The sequence below is a fragment of the Mesocricetus auratus genome, unplaced genomic scaffold (assembly GCF_017639785.1).
Source record: "Mesocricetus auratus isolate SY011 unplaced genomic scaffold, BCM_Maur_2.0 Super-Scaffold_100014, whole genome shotgun sequence".
Lineage (NCBI taxonomy): Eukaryota > Metazoa > Chordata > Mammalia > Rodentia > Cricetidae > Mesocricetus > Mesocricetus auratus.
This window is the reverse complement of record NW_024429197.1, coordinates 35,741,995-35,765,821: the sequence shown is the minus strand read 5'-3', so window position 1 is coordinate 35,765,821 and position 23,827 is coordinate 35,741,995. Positions and strand designations below refer to the sequence as shown.

General features: G+C 43.2%; 1 protein-coding gene across 2 annotated transcripts in view; it reads right to left on the bottom strand.

Moving 5' to 3' along the window:
• Positions 1-19,771, bottom strand: part of Slc35d1 (solute carrier family 35 member D1) — a 40,554-nt gene extending 20,783 nt beyond the window's left edge. Inside the window, exons 1-8 of one of the 2 annotated variants that reach the window (XM_040757061.1) lie at positions 19,057-19,770; positions 18,396-18,429; positions 18,208-18,294; positions 17,468-17,535; positions 15,772-15,843; positions 14,925-14,993; positions 12,610-12,712; positions 9,250-9,342 (exon numbers count right to left, since the gene is read on the bottom strand). In XM_040757061.1, the coding sequence (XP_040612995.1) occupies positions 9,250-9,342; positions 12,610-12,712; positions 14,925-14,993; positions 15,772-15,843; positions 17,468-17,535; positions 18,208-18,294; positions 18,396-18,429; positions 19,057-19,259 (729 nt within the window). In that variant the 5' untranslated portion in view covers positions 19,260-19,770. Of the gene's footprint in view, positions 1-9,249; positions 9,343-12,609; positions 12,713-14,924; positions 14,994-15,771; positions 15,844-17,467; positions 17,536-18,207; positions 18,295-18,395; positions 18,430-19,056 lie in introns of both variants that reach the window. The other variant, XM_040757062.1, reaches the window with a different exon arrangement.
• Between the last annotated feature and the right edge of the window lie 4,056 nt (positions 19,772-23,827).

Genomic DNA, 23,827 nt, shown 5'->3' with positions numbered 1-23,827 from the left:
TGTGTACGCCGCCATGCAGAGGCCAGAGTAAGACCTCAGATGCTCTCCATCTTATTGCTTTGACACAGGGTCTCTCACTGAACCATTTTGACTGGGCTGCCTAGCCAGTAAGTTCCACCTGTCTCCACCCATTAATGTTGGGGTTACTGTATAAATAGCCTTTTTTATTTTGCTTTGCTTTTTATCTAGATGTTGGGGAGCCGATCTCAGGTTCTCATGCTTGCAGAACAAGCACTCTTACCCACTGAGCCATCTCCCCAGCTCTTCCAAAAATTACATTTATTTATTTGGGGGGAAGAGAATGCACATGCCATGTGTTGGGGGTCAGAGGAAAATTTAGGAAAGTTGGTTCCATACTCCCATTATGTGGGTTCCAAAGATCCAACTTGGACTTTATGGCAAGTACCTTTACTCTCTAAGTCATCTCTCTGGCCCTTCAAAATCTTGTCTTCCAATGACTGAGTTCTACAAGTTTTTAGGTACATTCTTAGTAAATATCCTTAATTATACATAAGTCACACATATGAGTACAAGCCGCCTGTGAGTAACAAGTAATTGGCATTATGTCCTTGAGTTCCTTCTCTTTAGCTCTAAATGTGGGCGCACAATTCTGACACCTTGGGGCACTGTGATAAAGATGGTTTAGTCATGTTTTCCACTGATGAAAACAAACCAAAACAGTCAAAGTACTGCCTGATATTTATGGGGGTGGAGCTTCTACACAAATCAAGCTATTTGGCTCCTTCAAGGTCTTGTTATCTCCAGAAGACAACAGTCAACTAGCAGCAGTTCAGAGAGCAAATATATAAGCCTGCGTTTGCATACTCTAAGCCTTAAGGCTCTCTTTATATGGCACACTAGATTTTCTTCCAGTAATGAATATTCAGAAGGAGACAAACAGTTCTCATGGGATCCCTGCCCCCTAGCCTCAGTATTTGGCTTGCCTCTGGAGAAAGTCAGTCAGCCTGCTACATTCTGGCTTTAGGACAGGAATAGATCTTTGGCTGTAAACACGCAAGCAACAGCCACTTGAAAACACAGCTGCAGGATAAATATGACCTAACCAGTCCCTACAACACACATGGGTCTGCTCCTGTGCCACAAGGGAGCATTAAAAGAAGAGAAGCAGTAAAAGCCACACCTTATTACATATCTTAAGTATGTAGCAAACTCAGAAATGTCGAACACACAACTATCGTGCAGGGAGGTGTGTGCCCTGCCCCACAGCCTAGTCATCCCATCTACCCTGAGCAAGAAAGTACGCCAAAAAGACTGGAAGGGGAAGAAGCCCTGAAGGTCTACTCTGCATTTCCTGCTGATTTTAGAGTCAAAACTTTCAACACAACAGCTAAGATGCTAAAATCCTCATATCTCAAACACAGGTTTAAAAAACACCAAGTGGATCATGCTTGCTTTGGACCAGAATGCATGTATCCATTGGCTTTGCCCAGGTCAGCTCTCCTTTCTCCAAAACACTTTATCTTTTGTTCAGAAAAGGTAATTCTTTAAGAGAAGCAAGCCAGCTCATATATTTTTTTACCTTTTTTCGTCTGCAGACAGGGTCTTGCTTATGCATCCCTGGCTGGTCCGGAACTTTATGTAGATCAGGCTGGTCTAGAACTCACAGAGATCTGCCTTTCCCTGCTTCACAAGTGTTGGGATAGAGGTACAAGCCACTACTCTCAACTAAGCTTTTACTTACTTTTAAGAAGTAATTTGTAAACACTGCTTAATTGTGTCAAGGCGATTCTGGGGGAAAAGCTGTGTCTGCAAAGTCTGATGCTCTGATTAAAACTGCAGTTACATGGGGAGGTTGGAATATTGCAGGTTCACAGGCTTATTAATTACCTTATCTCAGGCTACCTTTAGGTCCCTGAACGGCCATTCATTGTCTACCTCTGTGTAGTAACTAACATCATGTGACTACTAAATAAAAACAGTTTGGAATCTATTCATGTAGCAGATCATCAGTGTCCACCAACCCAAAAGTATCATCAGATAGAATGTGAGGCCGATAGACAAGCTTCCCCAACTTATAATTGCCTCCCTTATGCACCCATCAATGTACTTTAAACTTGCCTTGATTTATGGTTTCCTTTATTCCAGGTAACACACACACACACACACACACACACACACACACACACACACACGTATGTTTTTGGGCCACAGTCAATGATATTTGGCTCTAGAATAAGGTACCTTTTATTTACTTTAAGGTGAAAGCTTGTTTTCGCACCAACAATCATCTAACCTGGTAAACTACATCCTTTGAGAAATGTAACTTCAAAATCCACAAAATGATACAGATGCCTGCAGTTAATAGCTGTTCTCTCTCTCTCCCTCCCTCCCTCCCTCCGTCTCTCTCTCTCTCTCTCTCTCTCTCTCTCTCTCTCTCTCTCTCTCTCACACACACACACACACACACACACACACACACACACACACACCTCTGAGTTCTCTTCATAAACTCACTAATTGTAATGCACATTATACTGCTAAACTGTCTAAATTGTCATGTGTTGTGTATGTCAGCTTGTTAAAAGTAGACTCTGGAAGCCTGGAAGGCTCTCCCAGTCCAGACTCTGACACAGTGGTTCTCAACCTGTAAGTTGTAACTCCTTTGGGGGTTGAATATCCCCTTCATGGGGGTTGCCTAAGACCATTAGAAAACACAGATATTTGCATTATGATTCATAATAGTACCAAACTTACAATTATGAAGTAGCAATCATTATAATTTTATGAACAGGGGTCACCACAACATGAGGATCTGTATTAAAGGGTTGCAGCATTAGGAGGGCAGAGAAACAGTTCTAGATGTTTACTTCAAGTGTCCTCTGTGTTCTCCTGTCTGCAGACAGGATGGGCCTCTGGCTCTGTTACTGAGAGAGGGAAGAACAGCAAAACAGCCAAAGAGTAAAAACACTGTGTCCTTGCGAACAGCTACAAGGTGAACCATTTCCCACAAAGGTCACTATTGTTTATCCCATACCAAAACGTCTGCAATTGGAATGGGAAGCTCATCCATGGAGAAAGGGACCATAATTAGGTAATAAGAGTGGTGAACTTGCAAGATGGTTGGCCTCTTCCTCTCCAAGATGGCTGACCTGGCAGCATAAGGCCCCAGTCATTGTTTTTCCTGCCAGTCTGGCCCTCTGGTGATGGACTGCTGAACCATTCAAGTCTAGATCAGGCCATGTTTCTGCCAAAGTTGTTGGCCTACCAGCCACCCTGTCTTTGTTCAAACTGACCAAACCAAAACTAAGAAAAAAAGGCAGCTTAAAGATCCTTAAAAACTGCAGTCTCAAGAAAGACTGGATTTCCAGGTCCAAGCCTTCCTCTGTTTTGTAGAGGGTCTTTCTGTCTGTGAGCTTTGCTGTGTGTTTCCTCCTCTCTAAGACACTTCTAAGAAAGTCTTTCCCCACTGATGCTGTCTGCTGGGGCTGATTTTCTCCTGCTGCTGCTACTTGCTGCATTTGAGGTTTTTCTGCCTTTTAATTCTTTAGCTGGCAGAGAAAATGAACAGGACCAAGACCCCTTGTCAGTACCACATCCCAGGAGAAAAGCTCAATCAGGACTCCAGCTGCCTGCCTCAACCTCCCCAGTCAGTTTCTACTGCACTCAAGGAGGCTGCTCCAACCGTTTCTGCTGGACATTGTGAGCATCTGATTTGATGTTTTGCTTTCTGTTGCTTCTTCTATTTGCTACTATTTATCCTTTTCCTTTTGTTTGCTATACTTTATAAATCCACTCATTCAAAACTAAAAGCACTGATATAACAGATTCTCCAGACAGTATGGAACAAACAGTAACTCTGCTCCATCCTCACTCTGAAATTCTGTTTTTCTTTTCCCTTTTTTTACACAGTCTTTACCTAAATAGAGGTCCCCAATGATGGAATTTCTCAGACCACTTGCTGGGCTGACCCCCCACACCCCCACACTGTACTATCATATACTACTGGGAAGACAACACATCCTTTTCTTCCCTTTTAGGCCTCTATATAGCAACTCTTACTAGACCAACAAGTTAAAAACGGTTCAGGCTGGAGTGTACCCCAAGGGGAGAGGCGGGGGCATGGCAGTGGAAAGGTCACATGGGGAGCATCCATGGGGAGTGACAGGGGGAATAGGGGATAGATACGATCAACACACATTGTATACATTATAAAACTCTCATAAATAAAATATATACACAGCACTATATATTTAAGCAAGAACTGTGAGAATGATAGCATGCCACTTTGAAAGCTCCTGAGAAAAAAGGACTTCAGTCCTTCCCCAAAAGTAAACTGCCAGGGAACTTGCCAAGACAGAGGATAGGGCAGTACAAACATCTCCAAAGTTCTCTCCCTACCTTAGGAAAGTTAGGACAAGGGCACTGCCCCAGGTTACCCACCTACTCCACACCACACTTAACATCTACCACATCGTCTCTCCCTCTGCTCCTGCTCCTGGCTCAGATGAGAAACTAGAGCCCATACTGGTTCACTACTTCCTCTTGGTCCTCTGGTTCTAACACCTATACACTTACTTCTGTGTGGTAGCAAAACATGGCCCACCTTCCCTACTGAGTCACTGCTCCTATTTTTAAAGAGCATGGCCTGAAGACAAGAATAACCAAAGAACACTCAAGCTGAGAAAGACCCACCCATATGGATGTAAAGAATTTCTGATCCAACACATGTGTTTTACAAGGAGAACACCAAAACCTACAAATAAGAGATTTGTCTCTATGAGGAGGAAATACTACAGGAATTCAAAAATAAATAAATAAATAAATAAAATCAACCTGTGTGGTCCACAGAGAGATCCTGCAAAATCTCAGTAACTCAAACAGGTAAGTGAGGAGCCTAAAATGAAGTAATGGTTAGTAATTACTTAGACCAGTAACTTTTCCTTGAACTCTTCTAAGTCAGGCCACTCAAGCAGCAACATAATGAAGACACCCAGCTACAGCAGCGGACACCACACAATGCACCAGGTTACAGCAGCGGACACCACACAATGAGCAGGGTTACAGCAGCGGACACCACACAATGCACCAGGCTACAGCAGTGGACACCACACAATGCACCGGGCTACAGCAGCGGACACCACACAATGCACCAGGCTACAGCAGCAAACACCACACAATGCACCGGGCTATAGCAGTGGACACCATACAATGTGCAGGGTTACAGCAGTGGACACCACACAATGCACCAGGTTACAGCAGCAAACACCACACAATGCACCAGGTTACAGCAGTGGACACCACACAATGCACCAGGTTACAGCAGGGGACACCACACAATGCACCAGGTTACAGCAGGGGACACCACACAATGCACCAGGTTACAGCAGTGGACACCACACAATGCACTGGGTTATAGCAGCGGATACCACACAATGCACTGGGTTATAGCAGCGGACACCACACAATGCACCGGGCTACAGTAGTGGACACCACACAATGCGCTGGGCTACAGCAGTGGACACCACACAGTGCACCCAGCTACAGCAGCAGCCTTGTGAGGTCCACGGCAGGGGTCTGTTCATCCATAGGTACCTGAGAACACACAGTTCAAAGTGCTGCCAGGAAGCCAAGCCCAACACTCGCCACTCTGAATGCTGGCTTTGTGCTACAGCATTCCCTTTTGGAGGCAGCAGCTCAGAGCGTAGACACATCTATCCTGACACTTTAGAAAATCACTAATCAAATGACACAACACACTTCTTTTTAACCTATGTTATTAGATTTCTTTTTTAATAAAGGGAAGATGATTTCTGTATAACACACAGGGTCTCATACAGTCCAGGCTAGTCTCAAATTCAGTATGTGGCCAAGGATGGTCTTGAACTCCTGGTTCTCCTGTTTCTACAGTAGCTAGCCTTTGGGGGATTTGGTTGGTTGGAGGGCTGGCTGGTTCTGAGACAGTCTCACACTGTTGGCCAGGCTGGCCTCAAACTCAGACCCGTCCTCCTGCCTCAGCCTCCCAAATTCTGAAATTACAGGTGCAAACCAAGTCTGGCTGTTTTGTTTTTTGTTGCTATTGTTTTGTTTTTTAAGGATACTTTGTAAGATGCATCTCTTCTAAAACTGTTAATTATGTTGATCCTTTCTTTTCTAGTAATCCTCAGATTTTGCCAATAAGAAAGGAGGAGGGAGGAGGGAGAGGTGGGACAGAGCCACACACAAGGCATCTGATCTCAGCCCTTGTACTATGTACTCCCTGGGATGAGTTTCCAGTTGGATTTTGTCTTGTAAATTACAGGGACCTTCAGGGTGTCTACACCTCCGACTCTTACTTAAATTCTATGCCCACAGCATCACTGGCTGTGTCCACTCCTGACTCTCTGGGAACTGACCTTTCAGAGCCCTCTCCCTAGATCCCCACTGAGAAAATCAGGCTTCGCTTCAGTTTGCTTCCTGGCCCTTATTATTTATTGAGTAATAAGGATAATTTGGTCTGTCCTACCTGCCCTAGTTATGTCCAAATTTAAGATGCATCACAGAATACTTCATCTTTTTCTTACGGTTCAATTTATAAAGTATAGTTTTTAAGTACTTTTACATGGTTCCATAATAGGAAAAAATATATTTACCCTGTTTCCACACACATGCATAGAAAGTCTCTGGCTACTTTATTGGTTTCTGTTTTTCCCGAGTTCCTTTATTTAAATAGCTGAAGAAAATGTGAACATCCTTGTCCTACGTAGCAGCCATCTAATGGTGAGAGCATGGCCAGTGTCTATTTGTACCCCAATAAATGTTTCATAAGAGCTGTATTAATTAATAGTAAGAGTGACATGCAAAGCACAATGAGGCATGACTACAAAGCAGTCAGTTCTACTTTTATCTTTAACTTCATCATCCCAATTTGAAAATCTTTAGGTGAATTGATACTCATCAAAATCATTGTTCTAAAACATATTCTCTTGACCTGTATCTGACAGTGTAATTAGAAAAATAAAACAGTAAAAAGAAAATACAAATGTACTGTCCTGACTAAAGACAAAGGAGAAAAGGAAAGCAAATCTAGTCCTGTTATAGATGGTAAAGTAACTTTCCATGCTACAAATAAGCATGCTTAGCCAAATTGGAACATTCAAACTACATGTACATTATTGAGCTTTGATTTATTTGGGTTTCTTCCCCCCGCCCCGCCCTTCTTTTTAAGACAGGGTTTCTCTTGTGCAGCACTGGATCTGGCTCTATAGACTAGACTGGCCTTGAACTCAGATTTGCCTGTCTCTGCCTCCTGAGTCCAGGAATAAAATGCTACTGAACTTTGAAATATGCACAAATTATGTTATAATTTCCATACAAACTGTCATCATTTTGGAATGAAGACATACCTCCTTCAGCTAATAGTTCTAAGTAGCTTCAAAATACTTGTCAACATCTGATGAAAATCACATCTTTGACAAGTCCTTAGAGTATACAAACATGTTAATTCCTACACTGTCTCAAATACACACTTGCCTTGAGACTTAGAGACACCTGTCCTGTCCTGAGGGGCAGGTTATCTCTATCACACCTTCATTCTGACTCTCGAGAGAAAAAGCTTCTTCAGCCAGAGTCTGCTAGAATGAAGCAGGCCTCTACAGACCATGGCCTTTGGAAGGAGTTTTATTTCCTTAGGCAAAATTGTTAATGTCCTGAACTCTTTCCACATTAACAAAATAGGGATAATCCAAGCTTCCCAAAGCTATTGAGAAAGTGAGATTATATTTCATATAAGTGACTAATACATAATGAGCATTCAGGAAATGTTAGTTTCTCACCCCATTTCTTCAAAGCCACAGAAAAGTTATTTAACACATTAGTCAAAAGCAATAGCAATTTCTATTTTGGGGTCATGTTTAGGTTTGCTGGTATCCAGGCCACAGTTCACTAAAACATCTATTCATATATTCAAAATAATCTGGGGTAACTCTTTAAAAGATTGCCCTAGACAAAATTCTGTCTCAGATTCAAGAATTTATGAGTACTCTAATTTCAAAATCTTCTGTTCAAGTTCCCATTGATTCATGGTCTGCTGCCTTAAGAAAGCATAACCAAGATATTTAACCAAGAAACAGAATCTTGGGAAGGATATCATTAGCAGAATTTTGCATTTCCATTTGATTTGCAAAATGTTGTTATTTCTAACAATATAACACCAGTTTTTTTCTATAAATATGGGCATGTTTTATAGAAAAATTCTCTGGGATTGATTTTGCTATTCTATTCTGGATTTATTTAAGTAAAGTTTTGTATAGAATTGGTAAACTACTACATGAGCTGCTATTTATCTGGTCAAGGCACCATGCAATACTAAGTACCTCCCAAAGTCGATGGGGAACCAAGGTGGGATTTAAGAAGATAAACACCCGACAAAGAAACAGAACTCTAGAGACTCAAATAGTTTTAATACTTCAGAATTTTTTATTTTGCTTCCATTCCTATTTTAATAGATTAATAAAAATGTAAAACTTCTTCCCTCCAAGCCTCAGGGAAGGAATATCATGAAAGAGGGGTGGATAAAATCTAAGAGCCAGAGAGTGGGGAGGAATGCCGTGAGGCACTTCTAGACATACAGCCATTGTGATCACCAACACACAGCAGCCGTGGTTACCTACACAAATCTGCACATAATCGGGCCCTGTAACAGTCCATCATGGATGGGGGAGGGGCCTGAAAGGTCTCATCTCTTCCTGAGTACCCACCAGCAGTTAACAGCTACAGGAAGGACACATTTCCTTTAGAAGTGCAGCCACAGGGTGATTACTCAATTAATAACTCCTAACCCATGCTCCTGCAGCATACCTAATTATTCTCAATGCAGCATGAACCATGAACACAGATGCACACACACACACACACAACATGCACAAACAGACATGTACACACACACACAAAAGCAGGAGGGGATCTTGGTCAAAAGAAGGGATTAGGCAGGAGTGGGAGGGGTTAATAGAGGATAACAGGGAAGTGTATATGAGCAAAACACATTATACATGTAGAAATTAATCAATCAACAATGTTTTTAATGTAAACTCTTCTTTCTCTGTCCTGGCACAGAGACCTATTCTGAGCCATTTTAATACTTAAAATGTTTATGACAAGAAGGCAGGTTAGCATGACATCAGCCGGCTAAAGATCTAAAGAGTAAATTCTCAGTTTGTGGTCACTTAATAAGCACATCTCTTTCTAACAACCCAAAAGTCTATCTTCTGATCACAAACAGTAAGTAAATAACCCATAATTATGAAGTCCTACCTTTTGTGCATCTCCTGTGAAATATGCGATGGCCAGGGTGGGAAGGATCATGAACAGTGCATTGTAATAGAGCAAGCCATACTTTCCCAGCTCCTACATAGTAAACAATTTGTTATTCAGTTGGTTCTAGCAGATAGGTATATTTAAACATACATAGATTACTAGTTCAGTTACATATAGATATTATGTTGGATGGGTTTTGTTTTTATTTTTCCCTGAGGTTTTTTGAGACTGGTTTTCTATAGCTTTGGAACCTGTCCTGGAACTCACTCTGTAGACCAGGTTGGCCTTGAACTCACAGAGCTCCACCTGCTTCTGCCTCCCAAGTGCTGGGATTAAAAGTATGTACCACCACAGCCCAGTTATGTTGGATTGTTTTTAAAGTTAAAAAGTGTCTTCATTTGAATAATCACATTCAAGTCAGAAATGCAGGCCCAGGTCTTTCTGTCTTAGGACTTCAGCTGTGTGACCCATGAAGTTACAATTCTGACTTACTAAAACCAGTGTGACCATATTGGTCCTCGGTTAAACCAAAATATGGATAAGTTATAACTAAGTATCACTGGAAAGCTGTGCCTTTTTGTGTAGGACCACGAAAAGATCAACAGTGAGACTACAAAACCTTAAACAACAAGTGCCCATGACCCAGAGCGTGAACCAGCCTGGAGCACAGGGTATGCAGGCTGCACAAACACAGATACGCCAACCACATAACTGACAGGTGACAAATACTAACGCCATACTCTTTGTAGCTCCTCTCACATTCTAATTATTTTGAATGGCATTCTTCCTTACGACACTGCAAGTGTATCAGATGCCAATACACAGTACTGGCTGGCCTTGAACTCACAAGTGTCTTGGATCAGCCTCCTGAGGGTTCAGGTTACAAAGCTGCTAACACCCAGATTGAATAAGGTGTTGTTTTGTTTGAGACAGAGTCTCATATATCTCAGGTTGGTTTCTGTTGTGGGGTATTTTGATCACATTCTGGCACTCCTGAGACTGCCAATAAAATTTATTTTGAATCAGAGGGTAGAGCTAGCTACCAGTTGACCAAAATTAGCCATAGAGGTTTTGGAGGACTGAAGACATAGAGAGGCACAGGAAGTAATAGGGTGGGCTTAGAAAGACTCTTGGCCCTTTTGGATTAAGGAAGGAGAGAGAGAAGATCGTTGGTAGACTCTCACCACTTCTCTTATCATTCAGTTTCTTACTCTGAAATCTGATTCTGAGTTTTTACTGGTAAAGAATAATTAGATAAACACTTCAGGCTTCAAACTCACTATATAGCTAAGGATGAAATAGAACATCTTATACTTTTGCCTCCAATTCTAGACTCACCTGGCTCATGTGGTACAGGGTTTCATGCATATTAGGCAAGCAATACATCAACTAAGCTACATGGGGTATGATAGCACATGCCTTCAGTTTCAGCATGCAGGAGGCCAAGGCAGGCACATATCTGTGAATTCAAAGTCAGACTGCTCTATAGACCAAGTTCCAGAACAACCAGGGTTGCATAGTGAGATCATGTCTCAAAATTAAGTAATTAAAAAACACATTTCTAAAGAAATCAACTCAAGTATACCCCAGAACCACAGAGGTTTGATTTGTTTTGTGGTTTGTTTGGGTTTTCTTTTGGGGGAGGGTTGTTTGTTTGTTTTGGTTTGGTTTATTCGAGAAAGGGTTTCTTTGTGTAGCCCTGGCTGTCCTGGAACTCACTTTGCAGAGATTCGCCTGCCTCTGCCTCCTAAGAGCTGGAATTAAAGGTGCGCATCACTACTACCTTTCAGCTTTGGAGTTTTAATAAAAGGAAGTTATCAGCCATTTCTAAGTGTGGAATTGAAGTACTTTCTTCTAGAACAAGAATCATTTGAAACCTTCATTTTCTCCTAGGTTCTGGGATGTATTCTAGATTGTGCTGTCCAAAAGAGTAATCACTAGCCATATGTAGCTAATTCAATTATAATTACATGAAGCCACCAATTTACTTTCTCAGCTATACCAGTCACTTTTCACATTCCCAGAAGCCATGTCTCTAATGAGAGAAGGGGCCATTTCCATCATCACAGAAGACTGCTGGGCTGCCGCATGGCTTCAGAGAGCTCACTGCAATGCCGCCTTGGCATCTTCTTTGTAAACCAGCAAATGAGCCCACAGTAGAATCAGGGTTAGGCCAGACTGTGATTCCCTTTCCTCTTTTTAAAAAGGGTGAAAAATTGTTACTAGTAACTTTAACTAAAATGCAACCATAGAGACACATAGACCAGGAATCCACTAGGATCACCATTATCAAGTGGGACATTGTTTTTGCTTGTCATCTGAGCTCCAAAAAACACTTGAAGTAATTTTCAGAAATACTATACACAGTAGAGGGCACACAAGAAAGGGAATGGATGAGGCCATCTTACAAAAATAAAATACGAGCAGGAACATGCGTAGGTTATGAGATTCAGTTATGAGATAAACACGTGTCAGCTGCTCAAGAAAAGGGAGGGTGGTATCTGAGATGAATATCGATGTGCGTTCTCACAGGGCCCATTAGGAAATTAAGGACAACCCATTCACTAAGAGTTGTAAGACAAAGAAAACCGAAATCCAGGTAGCTGTTTTCTTATGGTAACTTAACCCTAAAATGTAGCGCACAAAACAGAGCTCAAATACTTGGCTTTCTGAGGGTATAAAGTAACAACTGAATGTGTCTCTATGGAAAGTAGAGTCACCAAGCAGATGGTATTGTGGAAAGCCCGTGTGCGCACTGTGTGGAAGACAAAAATCTGGACCCAGGGATGCAGTGGTCTCTGAGAGCATGCCCAGAGCTCCCTAGCATCCAAAGGCTTCCTTGTCCCACAGCCTTTCCCAGCACTCACTTCCTTCGTAACTGCCCAAACTTCCCTGTACTTCATTAGCCCCCCCCCACTAACTCTTCCAGAATACAACCACAATCATGAAGACACTTTTCTCTATGGACACTTCTTATTTCTCTTACCTCATTCTAAATCAATATTCACACACTTCCTTCTAGAAAGCCAGCATTACAACCTAATTTAAAGAGATTTTGTCTTTTTTTTTTTTTTTTTGAAATAGTGTTTCACTCTGTAGCCCAGGCTGGGCCTCATTATACAGCCAAGGCAGGCTCTGAACATGGGGCTATCCACCTGCCTCAGTTTCCTGAGTGCTGAGATTACAGGAATGAGCCACGGCAAATATGAATTTATTTATATTAACATGAACATATATACACGTTACCTTCAGAGACCTCCTGTCTGCTTCCCCAACCCTCCTTAGTAGGTTTCTTTATTCCACACTTTCCCCACCATCTGTGAGCAGCCAATGAAGAAGTTGTAGATCGCTACTTACTTTCGAATCTAACTTCTGCTTCACATATGCACCATTTGCTGCTGTCAGGACATCATTGATCAAAATAAAAACATATCCTTCCAGATCAAATGCCAAGTCAGAGCTGCAGAACATAAGCAACACTTTAAGATCACCTTCAAAAATGTGCAGTTAATTTTGAACAAGCATGTTCTTGTCTATGTAGACCACTATGCATCTTATCAGCTACCAGCATTTCCTCAGGCCTGGCCACACTTGGCAAGTTTATGAGAAACATCCGTGCTCACACCAATAGTCAACCATGGAGCCAGCCATTGTGACACACATCTGTCACACCAGCACTCAGGAGGCTGCAGCAGAAGGAGGCAAGCTAAGGCCAGCGTGTGCTATACATCAGCTCTAGGACAACCAGGACTAGTTAAGACCCTACCTCAGAATAAACAAACCGCACATCTGCGCAAGTAACACTCATTTCAATTCGCTGTATGCTGCTCTAAAGTCAGCAAACAAGCAACCAAACATCATTACCTAATCTGCAGAAGCAGAAGGCATTGGTTTCGAGGACGGGAAGTCAAGGATGGAGCTGTGAACAAGTCTTTTTTTGTGTGTGTGGTCAAAGATTCACATAAAAGATAGGACTAAGTTGTCCCTGGGTGGAATTTCTGAAACATGGATGACAGTTCTGATATCAAGCCACAAGAGCGTACAAGCAAGTTCTAAGAACAAGACATAACTAGGGAGATCAAGAGAACAAAGCTCTTATCATTTAGTGGAGTGGTTATCATAAGAACTCAGTAAATATGAACCATAAGTGAAAGTTTGACAGAATCTACCAGCAGTGTATTCTAATATCCTCAAGTTCTATGGCTCTGTAAAGACACTACATACGTGTGGCTGATCTAGTAAAGGAAACCCTCCAGGCCACTGCAACATCAGGCCAAAGGGAGATGCAGGGAGGTCCTGCTGTGTAGTACAACTTGGGTTCTCACTGGCATTGGGGAAATACTTCAGAATATACATAGTTTAGGATGGCATCTATAAGAAGAAAGGTACGTGGTTACTACTGAACTTTTGTCAAAGGAGCCAAGGCAACTTAGAGAGAAAAGGAGTCAGCTCTACATTCCAGTAACCAATGATGCTGCCCTCTTTTTTTTGTTGTTGTTGTTTTGATTTTTGTTTTTTTCCTAAGAATGGGAATTCAGGGGCCCCAAGATGGCTCATCTGGTACAGGCACTTGCCACCAACCCTGATAATCTGAGTCCTATTCCCAGGACCCACATGGTGAAGGGAAAGAATAGACTGCCACAAGTTGTCCTCTGACCTCAATATATGTGCCCTGTGGCACGCACGCGCATACATACAAAACAAATAAATGTAATAAAAATATGATTTTTTTTAAAAAGAGTGGAATTTCGTTTGGAGATTTAATGCAAAATAGAATTTGATGTCTACACCCCACTACATACACTTACACCACAGGCATATAGCTAACGAGCTGAGGAAGCACAGTTGGCTCCCAAAGGAAAACAAGTTTGTAGCACTAGCAAATCTACCAAGCTGAGCACCGTGTCTAGAAGACTCCTAGATACCCTTCCAATTTTCACTCTTTGGGTATGTATGTATTTTCCCCATGTCTGCCTGCCTTCCGTTCCTTCCTGCCTACCTGTAATCATCAAATAGTGGTCATTCATATTTTTCTCACCTTAAAAGTATATCTTTGCTTTGTGTCTTCCTCCACATATTTTAAAATTAAAACTTAAATGGAAAAAGCTTCAGAATATAATAAGAGTATCCATGTCATGACATTTGTGATATGTTCTTGGCCAGATGAGGCAATGCTTCTATTCCTTTTCCACAAGGAGAAAAGACTCATTGTCCTTCACCTCGTCTCACAGAACGGCAGATACTACTTTCTTTAACAGCATGCACAGTGAAAGAATTAGCATGGTATAAAATCTCAGACCGGATTTCAGACAGACTTGGTCTCTAGCCCTGCTGCTTACTAGCTGTAACTCTTGAGAGTGACGGAAGACTTCCTTCAAATATAAAACAGGAAAGTCATATTGGTCAGAATTGAAAAGAAGTCATAAATGTGTCAGTGCTGAATATTCTGTGTGGTCTGTGGTATGTGCTCACCAAGCAGAGAACAGTATCAATCCTAAATTACACAAACTGACTTTAGGAATCCCCCAAATCTTCATTTCTCTAGCTTTGATCTAATACAGCCCAAAAGATTTAACACTGGAAGTCTTTTGAGTAGTTTTCAAAGATGCTCAAGACATAATATTAATAACTATTGATAATTAGCATACAGGCTGCAAAGGCCCACATCTTACCTGGCAGCTACAAAGGCTCCGATAATCATTGCAAATACAGTCATCTTAATACCCCAAGAGAAAGTCTTCCTACAAAATAATGTAAAATATACATACATGTGACTTTATCCATGTAGATTCATATCAATGAAAAAAACAAAGGGAATGTTTTCTTTAAAAAAGGATAAATATAATCACATTATGAGTATTTCCAAGGAACTAGGTATTTAAAAGGTGGGGTATAAATTCCTTTTGCTATAGAAATAACTATAACCAGGTTTCTCTTAGTCTTACCATTTGTTTATTATCACTGAGTTGGAATTTTCAAGTCAAAGTGTCTTTAAGTAGAAAAGGGTCACACGCATTTGCAGTAAAAGTAAACAAGACATGAACACTATTTAAAACATATACCTAGGGTTCCGACCTGGCTTTTCCTAATAGCAGCAACAGACACAAGAATTCTAGCAAGCACATCCCATTTTGGGGTAGTTTTCTAACTGTGGTCTGTAACCTTCCCAACTACATTAATTCTGATAGCAAGATAATCAGCCTGTTTAAGCTTTCAAAGCTTAAAGTAGAAGCGAGAAAGATAATTAGTATTTTACATAGGCTGGAGAGCTTTTTAAGGTGTTTAAAAGTATTTGAAGAATAAATATATGGAGCTAGAACAATGCCTCATGAGTTAAAATTCCTGGCACCCACACTAAGCTGCTCACAACTGCCTATAACTTCAGCTATGTGGAACTCAATGTTTTCATCTGGCCTCAGACAACCACACACAGGAATGAATACATCCACACAAACACATGCACACAAACAACAGTATTGGTCTTATAAACAAGGACAACGTATTACAAATAAATCTCACTTGAGTAGAGCTCCTTCAGCAAACATTGTAAACAGAATGGAGAACCTTCTCAGAACTGTAAACATGGGTAAGCTGTAAAAGAAAAACAAGCAGACAAAACAAAGTTTAAAAGTGTATAACTGTAAACCACAATTCTACAAATTGGGTAGTTTTGAACAATGCTAATCTCTTTCTGACTGTATGCAGGTCTCATGATGACTAACCTTATTTGTCTAAAGAAATGTTTTCTTTAAAAGCCTTTAAAACATTAACTACAAAATGATAAAACCATGCATCTATTATCATAGGCTCATAACTATGCAAATAGCCTGACTCCAGCCATATTAGTCTTTAATATTTCTTTCTTATTTCTTTCTTTTTCACTGGCCCAACTTCCCTTCTTACTTTTTAGACGACTATGAAAATCTCACCCATGAAACATGTTCCTCTAAATTCTTAGAGCAGTTTGCTTGCATTAATCAAACAGCCAGCCTCTTACAATGTAAGAATTTCTGAATATATCTCACTCTAAAATGCTTTCTACTTGTCTGCCAATCAAAGGCAGAATGTGAGTGCATGACAATGGATTTTTAAAAAAAGGCAAATTTTATAAAAGCAGCATTCTGCTGTAGGCCCGTATTTCCTTCCGAGTGGGTAATGAGATGGAAAAGGAATCCCTCTCCGTGACAAATCTGACTTCCTAGGAACTTTCCCCAGAGATATTCTGGTCATTCTCTCAGGGTTCTTGGTTCAAAAAGAATCAAAAAGGAGAATACAAAAACTTCTTTGCCTCTGGTTCTCATACTGTGTTTGTGTTAAGATTTTATTTCTAATTTTACATACATATATGTTTGTATGTGGATGCCGATGAAGGTGTCTAAAAAGGCCAGAAGAGAGTGGCGGATGTCAGGTGGGCTGCCTGGTGTGAAGCCTGGTCCTCTGGAGGAGCAGCCAGTGTTCTTAACCACTGACCCATCTGTCCAGACCCCGCCATAATGTTTACAATCATTTACTACATCAGGGCTTCATTCAGTTCATGGAGGTTTCTGCTAAACTATTGCCCCTATGTATTTACTACATACACACACCACTGCAAAGTCGGAAGCCAAGAACTAGGAGGGAAGCGGGTAATGTGCCCATGGAGTTAAGCTAAACGTGAATGGCTCTCTAGTTACAAAGTTACAGCTGATGTAGTAATCATGTTTATGTCAAGATTCCATCCGACTTTAGCCACTTTGTATTAAAAGGAAACCTGTAGAAATTCTTATGTCCATTATCTGATTTGCTGTGTGGAATACACCTAAAATACACAGTGTTTATGAACTATATTACAGAAGTAAAATTGTAAACCACACATGAGGGCAGCAATCTGGAGGGCTGAGGCAAGAGGAGTGCCACAAGTCCAAGGCTAGTCTGCCTGGCAGAAATCTTTCTCCATGGCAATACTGCAAAAATGAGAAAAATCTACAGCACCACTGACAATATTTGAACACTTTTAGCATAAAAGTGAGAAAGGAAACAAAGCAAAATCTGTTCCTTAGCTTCAAATAGACAGCTTGAAATTAAAACTTCGGGTTCGATCTTCATTATTTGGTAGTGGATGCTTCCTGGTATTTTTGTTGTCCCCCCATCTATCATGACACATTAATATGACATTGGTGTTTAACTTTAAGATTACATTATTTTAACTCCACTAGAAAAATAAAGTTATCCATACTTCAGTTTTTTTGTGCTGAACAGTCCGGTGATTTGGTTCCCAAAATATAGTAGAGGTAGTGGAAACGTCTGGAAAAGTGAAAAGGGTAACAAATCTCAATAATAAAGGCAGTGACAGCAAAGTCCTTTCAAACAGAAGCATCTCTGTTTATATAGTCAAATTCTTTCCACTTGAAACATAAGATTAGTTTTCATAAACAGTATTGACCCCGGCGAAAACACCCAAACAACATTAGCTTTCCTTCCATAGACAACACTGCTGACAGAAAGGGGGGGGGCAGGAAGAAAGGACACAGAAGTATAAACATGATCAACCACGTGAGGCAGAAACATCACTTGCTTGAAAATATGATACCCGTGAGTCTGAGACTCCAATGCCCACAGAAGGAGAGAAAGCATTTAGTTTTCACGTGGAGTCTCACAGAAGCGTAGAGAGCAATATGAAAACACCTCTCCTCCAAAAACACAAGGCCAAGAAATAATAAAAGAGTATCATGGCTAAAGTGGATAGAGCTATTACCAGAAACTTCTTAATCAAAACAGAAAGATTTTTCTACCTTCGTTTTCAAGAGACTTTAGCACATCTCTTGCAAGCACTGCTACCTGTGCTATATTCACTCGTGGACTGGGGCTGGGGCTGAATTGTGGTTTTAAATATGCAAGGCACTGATTTTTTTCCCCCGTAAGCCACAGAATGGCTCCTTTTTATAAAATAAAGGATTCCTTCTTTCTCACTTTTACCTTTCGAGGTACATTTCTGTCAAAGTCAGGAAACTTCACTACCCTGAGTGCCTTTCCCACCCAGAGAACTGCTACCGTGGCCACCATCTGCAAACAGAGAACACACACAGATGCACTGTTCTGCATATAAAGACACACACAGAAGTTCTGACAACACCGACCACGGAATGCCCAAGATTCCAACTAACCTGGCCAAGTCCAACACATAGCGAGGATGGAAATCTACAAAGGGGGTAAAGAAAAGGAACGCGGTTAAAACCAGCCAGAAAGCCCTCCAGGCACCGTGAATTCAACTTTCACACTGACAACCTTAAAATGCATTTCAATTCAACCCACACCAATGCCTGCCCTCCATCCAAATTAAAAAACAAAAAACAAAAACTTAGATTTTTGTAGCCTCGGGCGGCCACTTGTCTCATCTTGTCCCGTTTTACAATTTCCCTGGGCTCCCAGCAACGGATTTTGGATTTTTCCAGAAAGTTAAGGCAGAGATCTCGCCAACGGTTTTAAATTTCTTAAATGAATCTGGGGGAGAAACACACACACACACACACACACACACACACACACACACACACACACTACACACACACACATACCACGCACAAACTTCTGCCCCGGAGTCCCAGTGACAGTGGCCACGGCGGGCTCGTGGGTTGTGCGGCCGCGCTGGTCCCCAGGCTGTCAGCCACGCGGGTCGCCAGTCCCCGGACACCGGCCTCGCTGTGTGTCCCCCCAACCCCCTGCCCGCCGCCGCGACGGGGAGCGCGGCCGAGAGCATCCCCGGGTGGACTCGAACCCCCGTCCCCGCCCCGCCGCGCCTCAGTCGCCGCCCGCCAGCCCGGCCACCTGTAGTTGGTGAGCACGCTCTTGTTGACCACCACGATGAGGAAGGAGCTCACTCCGTAGAAGCCGGCGGCCAGCAGCTTCAGGAACACCGTCAGCGTTTCGGCCGGCGCCATCCCCAGCTCCTCCTCATCTCTGTGTGTGGAGGCTTTCGCGGGGGCTTCTCCTTTAACCGGAGCATGCTGACGTCTGTGGACTTCCGCCATGGCGGCGGCGGCGGCGGCGGCGGCGGTGGTGGCGCGGGCCTGAGAGCTCGCGGGCCGGCTGGGCGGCGGGGGTCTGGCCCTGGCGGTGCGGGGCGCGGAGGAACGGGTCCCGGCAATGCGGGGCGCGGGCCCGGCGATGTGGGGCGTTGGCCGCGGAGGAGCGCGGGCCGCGCGCAGGAGCGGGAGCGGGCCCGGAGAGGGTTGCGGCGCGGACCCTGAGCTCCGGGGCTCCTCGGTGCGGGCCTAGCGTGGCGGCAGAGGCTCCCGGGGCACCCGGCGGCTCGCGGCAGGGCTGAGCGGGTTGTGCTGGCCACAGCTCCCCGCACTGCCGCAGCCCGTCCCCGCCCAGGGGTTGGGACACTGGGGTTCACACCCTCGGGGACTTTGCCCTGGCATGTTGCCTCCTGGGGTCAGGGAAGGGCCGCGCCTGACTCGGCGGGTCTGGTGCTGGAGAGGAGCTGGTGACCGGGCAGGTGCTCCGGGAGCAGCCGGGACAGCAGCCGGGGACCACTGAACCGGGGCGGCTGAGCACAGTGCTGCGCCTGCGCACGACAGTGCGCTGAGTACCCCCCCCCCCTGCGGGGAGCAAGCGGCTGTGCGGGAGCCTTGGCTGCAGGCCCAGAGGTCCCTCTCTGCACTTTATGTTGTGAAGAGATGCCCTGCTGCATCCTCAGTTATCTTGAATGCTCTTTTTGGTTTCTCTTGCATGGGGGTGGGGGGGGTCATAGTTCACCAAAAAAATCTCAAGTGTGGTTCAACAGTAAACAAAGATTTCATTCTGCAAAACCCGAGACTTTTCACACATCTGACACATTCTGCAAAACCTGAGACTTCTGATGCAACCCTTCTTGGCAGATAGGGGAGGGAATTCTTTTTTGTTGTGTGAGTTGGTATATCCAGAAAAGGCAAGGCTGGGTGGGTTAAACGGGAAGTATCGCAATAAGCCAATCATATACTGTTTTTTGTTTGTTTGTTTTTTTAAGTGCAGGGTGATTGGAGTCTAAAATGTTTGTTCCAGTTCGGGGACTCTTTGAAACATTCCCTGTGCTCTTGGACATATTAGATGATCTCTCTGCACGTTCCCCTCACTGCCTCTGTTGTGTAATTCTAATACTGTTTTCTTCGAAGGGTGCCATCACAGAACAAAAGAACACCAGTTTAAGCAAGGAAATTACATTCCTACTTTTAGTGATTAGAAAGAAAAGTTTTTGAATGATCTCCCCAAGTTCTTTATCATTTTAGGTTCTCTCTCTCTCTCCCTCTCCCTCTCCCTCTCCCTCTCCCTCTCCCTCTCCCTCTCTCTCTCTCTCTCTCTCTCTCTCTCTCTCTCTCTCTCTCTCTCTCTCTCTCTCTCTCTCTCTCTCTCCCCCCCCCCCTCCCGTAGCAAAATCAACAGTTTATCGTTTTAATCCTTGGTTGCACAGCCATCACCAGGCACCCTTCCTGGAATATTCACCATCTCAGTTGGAAACTCATTTGGAAACTAAGTAATCATTTCCCATTCTCCACCCTCCCCATCAAAACCAAGTAGCCTGTGTTTCTGCTCCCCATCTTTATGAATTTGACTGTTTAACTGATAAATGAGCGATGACACAGTATTTTCCCTTTCATGACTGGCTCATGCCAGTTACGTAATATGTTCAAGGTGCATCCACCTGGACCGTGTACTGAACTGGAAATGCTGGCAGCCAGCATGGTGTTCTTAACTGTTGGCATCAGTTTCTGCTCACACCTCCAGAGGCCCAGCTTTTTCCCTTTCCTGAGTTGCTACCAAATCAACAGTGTGGCTCATGCCTCTCTTTACTTCCATTTTTTATTTTTATTTTTATGTATTTTTCTATTTTTTGTAGGAGGAAGTCTATGCCGCCATGAAACATGTGACTTACTAGAGGCGCATACAGATGAGGTAATAAAAGGGCGGTTTACCACACCGCTAACCACACCCACTTTAGGCAGGACTAAAGACGTATACGGCTGGACAAATGTAAATTAGAATCAAACTTGTTTTACATGTCAGTCCCAGTTCCCTCTCCCTCCCTTCCTCCCCTGCCCCCCACTAGCCCTCTATCCCATCCCCTTTCTGCTCCCCAGGGAGGGTGAGGCCTTCCATGGGGGATCTTCGAAATCTGTCATATCCTTTGGAGCAGGGCCTAGGCCCTCCCCTGTGTGTCTAGGCTGAGAGAGTATCCCTCCATGTGGAGTGGGCTCCCAAAGTCCATTAGTATACTAGGGATAAATACTGATCCACTACCAGAGGCCCCACAGATTGCTGAGGCCTCCTCGATGACACCCATGTTCAGGGTGTCTGGATTAGTTCTATGCTGGTTTCCCAGCTATCAGTCTGGGGTCCATATGCTCCCCCTTGTCAGGTCAGCTGTTACTTCCATTTTTTAACGCCCCTCCCTTGTCTCTTGAAGTATTGCTCTTCCTTCTCTATTGGGGCAATACGTTACCTGTTTTCTGGGTAGCCTGTCTCCAAAGGTCCCTTCATGTCTTCCTTCTTCTCCCTCTGTCCCTTCCCATTCTATACATTGATTTTGGAGAATGTCTTTTTCTGCCCATGCTACCATAACATATTACCTGTGACTGGGCCATTTATAGAGAACAAATACTTCTGACAGTTTTGGAGCCTAAGAATTCCAAAATCAAAGTACTGACCCATTAGGTGTCTCTGTTAAGCTGGCCTCTCTGATTCTAAGACAGTGCTTATATCACTGTCCCTATGAGGTGAAAAACTCTGTCAAAGGAGACAGAGGACAAAGAGGAGTGAATGCTGAGTGAAGGCTACTGTCTAAGGCGTTACCACATTTCAGGGGACCTTCAAGACCTAATCATCCTAAAGGCTAGACTTCCTGATTCAATCATATTGGCAGTTGTTTCCACATACTGCAGTTACCCAACATGACAATAAATCTATAAGTATGGAGCTAGGCAACAGTGTGCTTCTCTGCCTAATCATATTTAGAAGAATTAACGAGGATTGATTAAGGCCTACCATAGGCCAAGGTCTGTCCCTGGGTCTTTTCACTACTGATAGTGACTAGGGTACAATGGGCCCTTCTGCAAAAGGCCATGGTGTCCAAGAAGTGAGACAATCTCACTTGCTACTCAGGGAGGTAAAGTATGACTAGAGGCAGGGACGCTTTCTCTCCTATAGCATGTGTAATTAGAATTTGGATAATCTGGGGAATTTGAAGTATTTAGACCTGTATTCTTAACCTCAGTAGTATTAATCACAGAACTACCTGTGGGGACTTGTATACTATCTGATACAGTAATCTCTGAGTGCTGAAATATGTAAAGGAGTTAGATAGGATTGTAAAGGTCACACTGAGTACTTTCATTGAGTCACGAATCTGCTCTATTTTGAAAGATCAGTTTGTGGGTTGATAAATTTATACCTGTCTGGGTTGAATTACTACCAGAAAATCATATTTATTGCTATTTAAAATATATTTCTATTCATGTGTGCGCACATGTTTGTGTGTAGGCGCCTGTGTATGTAGGCACCCATGGAGCTGTGAACGCCCTGATGTGCATGCACCGAAGAGCCAAAATCCAGTGCTCTGCAAAATCCAGTGCTCTGCAAAAGCAACAAGTGTTCTGAACAGATGGGCCATCTCCCCAGCCCCAGATCTCTGTAGTTAAATCACTTTTTAAAATGAAAACATTGCTGTCGGCCATGCTGTTTTTCCATCAGAGAAGAACAGTTCCATATTTTTTAAGTGTGACTCAGTTGTTTTTCCCACACTTCCTCCTTTCCTTGGCTCTTCCTGTCTTTAGACCTCTTTTGTAAAGAATGCATTCATTTTCTTATGAGTGTGTTTGACTGCATGTGTGTCTGTATCCCATGTGCATGCCTGAAGCCATGGGGGGCCAGAGAAGGGCACGGGATCTCCTAGGACTGGAGTCACAGGTGGTTGTGAGCCACTACATGGGTTCTGGAAATCAAACCCCAATCTTCTAAGAGAGCACCAAGTGCTCCTAAGCCTGAGGCATCTCCCCAGTTCCTTTTTAGGCCTTGTGTGTGTGTGTGTGTGTGTTCATGTGTCTCCCAGTTTCTCCTTTTGCTGTGAGCCCACGTCAGGGACCTACTAGAACAGCCTACCTTAGAGTCGGAAAGAGACTTCGGAACAGTACTGGTAATAAAGCAGAACTTGTTGCAGTCACCAGATACCAATTAGAGCCACTAAATGCATAGAGCTTGTGCCTGAAATATCCCTATCCATACTCGGATTCAAAATTTAATGATCATGCCAAAGCGTAATATTTGGACCAAATGAACTTGCTGTCTCTGAAGTAATGTTGACCCAGCACTGCAGCAGAACCTGCCCTCGCATACTGCTTGTCAGAATAGTCCCTTTTCTCATTCTTGCTAGCTCTTTGCTGTAGCCATATATATAGAGCCTCGCCTTTTCTTCTGAGCAGAGAAAATCCACGATAAAGGTTTTCTTCAGAGTAACAGAGGCAGCAAATAGGATTTACAGTAAATATTGTCCCCTGGGCTTTAAGGATACCAAGGTTTAATTCTCCCTTTTGTTACTGCAATGAAATACCCTTCTGCTCCC